The 11326-nt window shown below is 37.2% G+C and overlaps 1 protein-coding gene across 1 annotated transcript; it reads right to left on the minus strand.

Annotated features, from left to right (window-relative positions):
- Positions 1-3791: 3791 nt before the first annotated feature.
- Positions 3792-11320, minus strand: LOC114070206 (intestinal mucin-like protein). The gene is made up of 12 exons (XM_027907452.1): positions 11275-11320; positions 10864-10964; positions 10462-10493; positions 9593-9770; positions 8830-8934; positions 8581-8615; positions 8077-8199; positions 7867-7965; positions 6992-7120; positions 6199-6256; positions 5498-5603; positions 3792-4981 (listed from the first exon to the last, which is right to left on the minus strand). The coding sequence occupies exons 4-12, from the start codon at positions 9645-9647 to the stop codon at positions 4750-4752; spliced, it is 942 nt and encodes a 313-aa protein (XP_027763253.1). The 5' UTR covers positions 9648-9770; positions 10462-10493; positions 10864-10964; positions 11275-11320; the 3' UTR covers positions 3792-4749.
- Between the last annotated feature and the right edge of the window lie 6 nt (positions 11321-11326).

Genomic DNA, 11326 nt, shown 5'->3' on the forward strand with positions numbered 1-11326 from the left:
TCTGATGAGTTCATTATGCCTTTTCTGCAGATTCTTATGTTGTGCCTGTGTTGCAGTTGGCAGACGTGCTTCAGTAGGTATCACATTGAGTATCCAGATAAAGCCCAGTTTTGGCCCCAAACTTCTCTAGAGATCAGCTAAATTTCAAGGAGAGTTTTTGAGTGACTCCTTGCTGAGTGAGAGAACAGATGCAGAGCTGTTCAGAGGTGTATCACATCTGGTATTCTCCAAAACTCAGGCCAGTTTCAAATTTGCCTTGGAATCACATCCCTTTCAAATATTTCGGTTGTGTTTTGTTGTTGGTGGTGGTGATGGTAGTGGTGGGTTTTGTTTTTGTTTGTTTGTTGATTTTGTTTGTTTGGTTTTGTTTGGGGTTTTGTTTGTTTGTTTGTTTGTTTGTTTGTTTTTAATGTCAGTGAATCCCAGTAACAGCCACAGGCACATCCTTGTAGGCAGACTAGTGCAAGTACTGAAGCAATGATTTAGTTTCAGGAACGGCCACTAGACCCATGCAATTGTCTACAGCATTTTGTGAGACTTAGTGCATGAGATATTTAATGGCTCCATTTTTGACTGCCTGGACAGTCTTTGCTTTCTTAAAATGGAGGGAGGCAGAAATGAGATGATTGTAACAGCAGAACTGGGAGATAGACAAGGTTAGTTTCTGTCTATTTTAAAAAGCAAAAAAAAAAAAAAGTGAATAATTGCTAGTAACAAGAATTATTTTAATAGTGCAAACATATGTTGGTTACTCATAACCAAACTGTAGTTATAAATAAGAGTTATAGTGAATGCCAAAAGAAATCTAAGGCTCAAGAAGGAAGATAATTTTTGAAACAGTAAGGTGGAAAGGAAAATTTGATACTCACAATTACTGCACCATTTGCAAAAATGTGCTTTCTGTGAATTTATTTTTGTTTTATTATTAAATTGATAATGTTTGAATAGAAGTAGTCTTTTCTATTTTAAAACTCTGTCTTAATCTGCCTGGTTGCAATAGAGCTGCTCATTTTTACAAGAGTAGAACAAAACCTGTTGAAGAGGAAGAAAGCTTCCTTCTTTGGGTTGGGTTTTACTATTGTAAGATTTGCTTTCCATGTGTGAGTTGTCTTTTATCAGCCCAGCTCCTGAGTTGTGCCACAAACAATCCCAAGTAGCTGTTTTCAGAACATGATGTGGTTTAAGCACTCTTTGACCTGCTTTTAGAGGCAAATTAATTACTTGAAGTGGATTGCTAGCCCGAATCTAAATAGTCATATAATTTAAGGTTATAGTTTATACGTTGCTGATAATCACAAAGCATAACTGGAAAGTGATTATTAGTAATTTGTTATTTACACTGCAGAGTTTTAACATGTTGTTTGAAAAAGGGGAAAAAATAAGCTGGTGATGCAATAGTTGGACTATATAACAAGAGTCCTGAGGGGGGAGCAAATATATGAATGCCCAAGGAAGAGTTACTGACTGCCAATACTGAAATCAGACCCAAAACCTTTGAATGTTGGTATTTTCTTCAGGTGGCATAACTTCTTTCCTAAGTGAATGATTTCTGTGTTGCAACCTATTTGTGTTTCAACGATGATCAGATAAGAAAAGACAAAAAATTATGTGATGTATAAACAAGTCTTGTTATGTGTAATGGATGCTTGTAGGCTTAGTTAAGGGCATGATTTATCTTCTTGTTCTGAAAGTAAGGAAGAGTTATGTTGCTCACTTCAAAGTGCCTTGAAAGAAACTCTTTTGACAGCAAATCCGTTCTTCCAGGCCTGTAAACTGTGAGCCTGGAGCCCTCTGGTGTTACTGCCTGTGTAACATACATTAACCATCTACACCAGCACAATTCAGGGTGACCTGTGTCAATAAAGAGCTACCAAGCCAATCACTTTCTCCCACCTAATCATTTATTGACTCTATTATTTATCTATGGTTTAAAAAAAACTCAGTAATTTAGTTTTGAGAAAGATAACTGATCTCATCCAGTTTTTAGAAATGTTTACTTCGGAGCTATTACCCAGTCTGTGTCAGAAACAGCTCAGAGCAAAGACAGGTCCTGTACAAAGGAAAATTTAGGAAGCCTGTAAGGCTGTTCTACTACATCCATTGCAGCATTCTGGTTTTCATTTACTCCATGTCTTGTTTCAAGGAGTCTCTGCAAAATCTTTCATCTGGTCTTTCATGCCCAAAGCATGTTGTTCCCTGTCCTTCTCTTGAATTGAGGGTTCCCATTCGCTCTTTCCTAGCACTGGGACTGCATCTGTGACAGAGATTCTTCCTTCTCCAAGGCAGGGTCTCCAGTACTTCCTCAGCCACAGGTTCTGCATGCCTTAATTATTTGCCTTGGCTTATGTGTCCCTTGCTTCCTGTCCCCCCCTGCCAGGACCAAAGCCTGTCTGTTCTTTTGCTTCTCTTTCTGTTTTGTTTTGTTGTTTTGTGTTTGTTTTTTTGTTTGTTTTGTTTTGTTTTCCTCATGCCACCAAACTCTGGGCTGGTTTTGACCTCTGCTGTCCCTGTCATTATCACCTCTTGGTCTTCCCATGTGCCACGTCTCCCACTTTCTTCCTTCTCACTGTATTGGTTTTTGCTCTTTCAGTGAGTTGTATGAAGCGTCTGGTTGCACAGACTTACTACACACAGACATTTCCAGGGAAGAGGATAGCTTCTGGGATGCTGAGATACAGGCTTTGCCTGGAAAAACAACTAATGATCTTGAAGCAATATGCAGGAAATCTGTTACTTCAGTAGGTTAACTGTGGACAAGGAGCTGTTGTGGACCACTGAAGTGCATAATAATTGATTTTATATTATAGGCAATCTCTCTTCCCTTCTGTAGAAGGAGTAGGAGAATAATGATTTCCTAGCTTGCCTGGTAAGGTCAGAGAATCTGGCACGTGTTGAACTGGTCACGAATTCAGTAGTTGTGCTGCATTGGGAAATTTAGTGGGTTAGGTGGAAAGGAGGGAAGAGAGTAGGGCGCCACCTGGAGCCTCACTGGGAAGCAAAAAACCCCAAGGACTGGAAAAAACAGAAATCGAGGTAACAGTTTGCCAACAGGAAGCTGGGAGGGAGGTAGGGGTTTTTGCCAGCAGGAAGTAGGATGTTGCTAGCAATTCTCACGGAAAACTCCGTGCTCACCTCTGAGTGGGGAAATATATGGGTGGTGGTTGTTCTGTGAAAGAAAAGCAGGTGTGAAAGCAGCCTAAGCTGCTGCAGGGCACCAACAGCAAGCCTGTGTTGTTACCCTGTTACTCCCTCTACTGAGCTGTCCCAATTCTAAGGTAGGAGAAAGGTTATCACCTTTAGTTTTTTACTGTTCCCCTTAGCAATCCTAGAACACTTATTCATAAGCTGTGTAAAAAATGTTGTTTGCTAGTATACAATCTGCAGTCAGATCTGTGATGGCTGGTTCAAAGTATAGTGTAACTAAAGCTGCAAACCTGTAGATTTACAGCAGCACAATTTCAGGTCTGAGATTTACATATTTTGCAGTGGGCTCTAAAATATGAGACTAACTGGTTTGAAATCCTTTGGATAGTTTCTGTCAGTCAAGTAAAGAACGTTTGGAGCCACAAAATATGTACGGACTCAGAGATGTGCTTGCTTACTGAAAGTTCACTAATTCATAGCATCTGAAGCAAAGTGCTTAGAACACTAAGTATTTGCCCCCTCTAGAGGGGATTCGGTACCACAGCTTAGATTGACTTTTGACCTGTAGCTATGCTTTAGGGGGCCAGCAACTCTCATGTGAGGGATTCAGTGAAGAGTCAAAGCAGATGTGCTGTAAAATGCTCAAAATTTATTAATAATCATTGCTTTTTTCCCCCCCATAAAGAACAAAAATAAAATATTCAAAAACAAAATAAAAGAAGAAAATATACCATACCCAGACAACATGACTGAGACTAAGAAATGGGATAACATTATTTCTGAAAGAAATGACCCAATAAATCAATTTAAAAAAATAATAAATAGCAATAGTTCAACTTTTACAAGCTTCCTAAGAATTTACAATTATTATTATTATTATTATTTTTATTATTATTATTATTATTATTAAACTTCTGTTTTAAAAAAAAATCCTTCATATGCCCCTGTTGGCAAATATATATATATACTTCTTCTGTAAACAGTTAACCACAAACAAAACAAAAAAATCCATATTTTCATACAGTTACTATGCTGATGGTATTATGTAAACAAAAAGTAGTGTGCAGCAGCTTCTCATATTAGGATTTTTCCTTTTTCTCACAAAAAAATATATAGGGAAATATGTCCATCATAAATTGTCCAAAATATGGACATTTACAGTTTTGAAAAAAGTATGGCTTTCTGCAGTCTAAGTTCTCCTCAATGCAAAAGGAAACATATAGTAGTAAAGAGGTACAGTTTTCCTTGTTTTTTGTTTGTTTTCTGGATTTATCTTTTGATTTGTCTCAGTGAACTGGAATGAAAATGTTATTAAAAATCCGTCTCTCAATCTTATGTTACAGCACTTCTCAGAAGACAAATGAACAGAAAATGACAAGATGACCTTATGCTGTACTTCTCAAGGAGGTAAGAGACATGAAAGCAAAAATGGGAGATATATTGATAATGAAAACCGAAATTTATGTGGACAAGACATTGGGCTTTATGCAGAAAGTATCATCTGTTCATCCAAAATTTTAGCTGCTCTTGACACTTTCGTATTTTTTCAAAGTTTTTTTATTTTAGTCTTATGTCCAGCCCTTGTTTGGTGACTTCTCTGCAGTTCTAATTTTTGACATTAGCCTGTTCCTGAGAGGTCTTTATCTGGCTTGTCTGCTGTTGGCTGCCGTCTTGGGGAATGCACTGAGCAGTCACACAGCTGCATTTCTCCACATAGGTGTATGAGTGATCCAGGTAGGTTCCGTCACTGCATGTCAGAGTCACCTTTCTTTGGCTGGTCTTGATTTCCTGACAACACGAGCATTTGTGTTCCATTGTGTTTGTCTTTTGAGAATATCTGATTGAAAGAACAATCAAAGAGAGAGATTCAGAATTTATGTGAGAAATACCACTGCCCCTCCCACCCATTACAAAACATAACCAAAAGTTGTTTACTTGCACATGGGACTATTGCTCAATATTACCATTCTTACAGTATTGTAGTGAAATATAGGTGAGTTGTTCCTAATTGTAAAAATTGATGGATCTAACTCTTCATTAAGGCACGGAAAAAAATAAAGGTGTTAATCCAGATCACATAGTGAGCCAGTTCAGTGAGAGGAAAACAAGAAACAAATAACTTTGCTTTTACATGGGCAAAATCTAAACTGATACTGAACGATAAACATGGGGAATCTTGAGGTAATTTAATACAACATCATGTCTATTAAAAATTCTGGTTAATTATCACAATGCAAACAGTTGATGACTGGATGGATGTTGGACACATCAGAAAATCATTTGCAATTCGCTTTATGTAAATGATGTAAAGAGTAGAAGACAAGAGACCACAATTATCTTTTATACCACTCACCGTGAGTAAGCATCACAGCTGCCTTCACAGTATGTCATCTCAACAGGTGTAGGAGATACACATCCGTTATATTTGATGACAGCTGTAGTATTGTGCTTCATACAAACTGAAGTCATCACAAAGCAAAAGAAAATAGGTTAAGATGTATGTGCATATAAATAGATATCTGTGTATGACAGACAGTTGGTAATCAAAAACTAAGATGGATGGAGTTGAAATGGGAAATTAAGTCACAGTACATTTTTTTTAATAATTGCTAAAGGGCCAAATGAAGACTCTTGCTGTTTGTGTTATCACTTGGAATTTTCCCCTTTTTCTTATGCAACTTCGGTGCAGAACGCAGAAATAAAGAGCATTACAATGGCAACTGTTCAATGCACACCCACCTCCCAAGGCTGGCTTCCCTTTCTTCCTTAAAGAGGATGTATTTTTGGAAATTGGGGAGTATTCATAGTCCTCGCCCTCTCACAAAAAAAGCTAACATTTAACAGTACAGGATGGGAAAGTTCACCACGTCTTTGTTTCCCAAGGCACTAAAAATGCATGGTGGAGATGTTCTGTTCCTTTCTTTTTCCACCTGTTTCCTTTCTCACCCCAGTGTGAAGCAGTGATCCCAAACTTGGTCTATACAAGATGGGCTAATACACCTAATAAGGCAGACATTATCATTACTTGTTCTTAACAAAATTATCATTACTTACGTTTCGGTATTCTTCGGCACTCTACACAGCAACCGTCGTCAGATAACTTGATGTCATTCTTTAGTGGGAAAACATATAAAGATAACTCAGGTTTCATATCTGTGTACTGAAGCAGACTTTCCCAGCTTCCTAAGTTTCTCTGGCACCAGAGGGTTTTTTTTTTTGTATTGACATGGAATCTAATTTCAAGCAAGGCTAAGTATTAAAGGCACATAACTGCTAAAATATTATTAAGTGTTCTTTGAAAGCTGAAACAGAGGAGGACCGGAACTGCTTTGTTGTCATCCAAGTTCGGTAGTAAAATTTCAGCTTATAGCAAATGTAGGTCAACATATTGAGTGACCAAAGCCAGTACAGGTGAAGGATTATGTCAGACAAGGTAACACAATGAATGAAATAACTGACTTGCCAGAGGTGTGGGGCTGGTTCTAATCTACCCTGAGTATTAATTTGAATGAACTAGCTTATTTTTCTTTCACCTTTCCTTTCAATTAGTGAATTCTAAAAAAAAAAAACCAAAACCTCAAATAATTTATAATCTTAAATAATTTAGGAATAAACCTGCAAGTATTTTTAAAAAAATCAATATGATTTTGATATATCACCATTTTAATTTTGAGTTGGTTTTCTGAAATAAAATTTCATGGGGTTCAGATTCAGAGAGGACAAAAAGAGAGCTATTTCCTATATGATGCTTCTGCTAGGTATTTTCCTTGGAGATCATGATTCTTTTATCACTGGCATTAGCCACTGCAGTCTTTTCAAATATGAGAACTGGTAGAACAGTACTTACTGGATCACACTCATCAGGGTTAAAGGCAGGGCAGCTTGTCTGTCTGACGACTTGAATGAACTGGTCAGCATGTTTTTCACATGTGTAAACTGTACAGTTATCACCAGGTGGGTTCCAGTATTCTCCTTCCTGAAAGGAGTCAAAATTAAAGTGAATAAAAATCTTCTTAAATAAAAATGAAAAAACCCACCCAAACCCCAATGTCTTATCATCCCTGCGTACAGCAGTTTGATTATTCTAAACAATTTCCTTGAATTTCAGCTCATAGTTATTTGCCATATTATCATACCGCACAAATGTTTTTCATTAACCAAGTGAAGAGGATCTATTTTTATCTCGATATAGATGAACTTCTTGTGTGAATAGGGTAAGTATGTGGACTCATTTGGAAGGAGTAATTTGTGTTTCAAGGGTTTCGTCATCAGAATTTATGGGTATGTCCATTCAGATACATGGAAGAATTTCTAATGGCTTCCCTGACTCATCCTGTCATAAAACTCTCGGTTAATTTAAGATAGGCTGTTTGGAGCTGAAAACCGCCTCCACAGATAAAATTATTTTTTGAGCAAAATGGTTGCTCCATTTTCAGAGCTGAAGGCACATAAGGGCCCATTGCTTTCACCTGTGTATTTTTCTATGTTGATTTCTGAAAGCCATTGTTCAGTATCAAAGTTGCTTCCAGAAGTCTTAGAACTTGGAGTTTCATGGCATAGGGGACTGTTTAAACTGTGTGGAGGCAGTCCACCCCCTGCCTGAATAAGAATGTGTCTAACATGAGAAAAGATGCAGGAAATAAATGGGACAAATACAAGGAGCGGAAAGAATGAAGAGACTAGCAGAGTTCCCCAAGAGTGAATGAAACCAGTGATAATTACATAGACCACATGAGTAATGTTGTCTCCCACAGTCACCACGCAAGCCTCTGCCTTGCACGTGCCGCAGCACTGTCCTGGTTCCTCTGTATACTTATAACCCTGTTTTGAAAGAAATAGAAAGGGAATGACATTGAATCAGGTCACTGACCTTAACTAGTGGTTATTAGAGCTGAGTGGGGAAGGAATTTCTAATGGCAAAATAGCACTCACCAGTGGGCAGTATGTGTCACAGATAACAGGCTCACACTTGACAGTAGCACGGTGAGGCCTTAAGTAAGAGGATTCAGAGCAGGTGCATTCTTCACAGGGGCCTGATGGAATGAAAGCTCCAGGCTAGGGGGAGTCAGAAAAAAAGAAGTCATTATTAGTTAGTAAACGCAAGTTGCTCTGTGCATGTAAGTCACAGACAATACAAAAGATGTATAGACTAAGCTATCCATAAATACAGTTTTGGTTGTTTTATTTAAAAATGGTTTCTGGTTTGGTAATAACAATTTTGGAATTAAATTCTGCTTTTGCAGAAAGGAGAGCAGAAAATGCTTTTGCTTTTATAGAGGGTGTTGATGTGCTAACCTTGACTAAATAATGAATAATATTATATAATTATATCTCAGGCCTTTCTGCAAAATATGGACCATGATAGGGGTCTCAAAACCATTGCATTGTGAGCAATGTGAAGGTGTATTTTTATAGTGATTTACTCTGTGTACTTACCGCATAGTAAGTTTCATTGACTACACAGCCATGTCCTGTAAAGAAGGAAGAAAGATGGTGTCTCAGAAGTGTAAGTTTTAAGAGGCAGAAGTGTGTGAAAAGACTCCTGCTTTGTAGGCCTGTCGTGGCAACCTTAAGACACTCATTTGCAATAAGGCTCAATATGATAATACAGATAATAAGGTTTTTGTATTCACAAACTTAGAAAGATATAACAGTAAATAACACAGGAAGGTGCACAGTACTTACTGCATTCAAAGGTAGGACAGCATTTTCCAGGCTGCATTATTGTGATTATTTCTTGTCCCTCTAAGCACTGGGGTGTGACCTCAGGGCAGAGGCTGGTGTTGCAGTCTGTTTCATGGAAGAGAATATAGAAAATAATGAACTCAGAATTTTTAAATGGAAGCAGTTTTGTTTGACATGAACTTCAGAAGTTTTCCAGTGGGGCAAATATGTTGTTGTTTTCGTAAGACAGTTTAATGACTATTTCAGTCTACATGCCTAGGTGTTTTCAGAGTCAATGGACTTTTCCATAACACTTGTAAAATACAACATTGCCTGAGAACAACAGAGGGGTGATTGCTGGAAAGAGAAAATTCCAAAAAGAAATTTGTACCAGTTGGGAAATCTGATTACGGTCAGTGGTTCAGGAACTTTCTTGAGCAATTTTTAAATGTTCAAGACTACGTTTTTTTAAAGTTAAGATAACTTTCTAATACTGGTTTTTGAAACAGAAAATGCTTTGAATAGTTTTTGAATATTGTTTCGGATGATAGCAGCATTAAAGTTTTTCAATGTTAAATTATAGAAATTTTCGGTTACTTCCGTATCTAACTATATAAAATCTTTTAATCTTTAAATTTGGTATCTTCAGGCATTTAGTATATGCTCTGCAAGAAGGCCCTAAAAAGTGGGATGAGGGAGAAAAGCATTATTACATTCATACTTGCTGTAGTTTCCCAAAATGAATATAGTCTATTCCCCATGATAAGGAATTAAGACTACTTACAGCACTCAGTCCTAGTACAGCATGGATCTTCTGGTATCTGTATCTGAACAGGCATGTAACCTGGCTCATCACAAAAGACTTGCTGTGTCAGGGAACATTTGTGTTTTGTACAGTGCACCTTAAGAGTATTTTTGTCACAGATACATTCCTGGCAATCTTTTGTCCATTTTTCTCCTGGCTATATAAAAATGAAAAGTACACACAAAAAGAAGAAAAAATTAAGTAAGTTCAAACCAAAATAATTCTATTTGCTTCTAATTGACATATTCATGGATATAGTGATACCTGATTACATCAGCCTTTACATATTTTTAGATTTTATAAGAGACCCTCAAATTGAAGCTTCTTAGGGGAAGATACTGGAGGCCACTCAAGGTTCTGAGTGTGTTTGCAAAGCTATGACTTTTTATTTGTTCGTGATGTCAGCATGAGTGATACAGGATTTCTAAAGAAGTGACTGAGCTTTGCATGCATTTTTGAATATGAATTGATCGTATGACAAACTCATTTGCACATTAGGTTGCAGATGTGTGTGCAGCTGAGGAACTAAGAATGCAGACTGTGAACATTATCAGCAACAGGTAAAATTTGTTACCCATCTCTCCCTTCATTTATAGTAACTTTAGCAAGACAAACTTCTGTAAATAAAAGAAACTGTATGTGAGGTTATTGAAAGAATACTTCATCACTTACTGTTACATTTCTGAGGGCTGCTCTAGCACTGATTATTTTTAAGACTAAAAGGGAACAAACATTTGAAAAGACAAAGTCTTTTCCAACCTAAGCAAAACTTTGTTTTAGTGGAACACTAAATATTGTCTTGTTTCACTTGTCTGTGCACTTTAAGCCACACTGATTGTGATACTCACCCATCTGAGTACTCCATTTGGTTCCCTGCAAGCTGGAAAGAAAAAGAAAAAAACCCAGATAATGAAATGAATTGAGATTCACACCACTGAAAATTGATATAAAAGAGTATATATGTGCAGTTGCAAATATAAATACTGTGAAGATAAAGCTAACAAGAAAAGAATATGCAGACTAGTTCTTCTGAAATGTAGAGTTCTAGCATCTTGGTAGATCTCACATAAGGAAGGATGATGAGAAAAAGATAATATTATTCTTCAGTTTTTAGATGGAGGGACTAAAGGAGCTTAAAGAGGCTGATTTGCTGATGATCTGACCATGTAGAAGACAGTAGTAATACTCAAGTCTCATGACTAACAAGCCCGATCTCTATTTATTCCCCAAACTAGTTACAGGTTACTTACAACATTCAGGGACACAGATGTTGCTCTCTGCACGCAGTAGTGTTGTTCCTTCAGGACAGAAACAGCCTTCAGTTATTCCATAGCCAGGATGCTCAACAGAGCTAGAACGAGAGGAATGTATGTATTTGAATACAACATTTTTGCAGTGAAGCAGGAGAGAACAGCATATGCAGAAGGTTGTCATGTCAGATGTAAGAGAGACAAAAAATTTAGACTTTCTGATGTGCAACAAGAAGCACATATTGATATGGCTGATTAATATTTATAAATCTTGAATAAATTATCTGAATTTGCAACACATTTTGTTATGAAATAACTTAAATTTCTAAGGAAAGTAGATAGGTAGTAATAGGAAAAAAGAGAAAAATATAAGCAGTTGTTTAAGGATTAGAATTTTTTGTCTTTCCATACCTTTGATCGCAGGTATCAGGATTAATGGGCCCACATGGCTTGTATACCAAGC

Source organism: Empidonax traillii, unplaced genomic scaffold, assembly GCF_003031625.1.
Source record: "Empidonax traillii isolate 1590-97213 ecotype Southwest subspecies unplaced genomic scaffold, ASM303162v1 scaffold1471:size203803, whole genome shotgun sequence".
In the NCBI taxonomy this organism is placed as follows: Eukaryota; Metazoa; Chordata; class Aves; order Passeriformes; family Tyrannidae; genus Empidonax; species Empidonax traillii.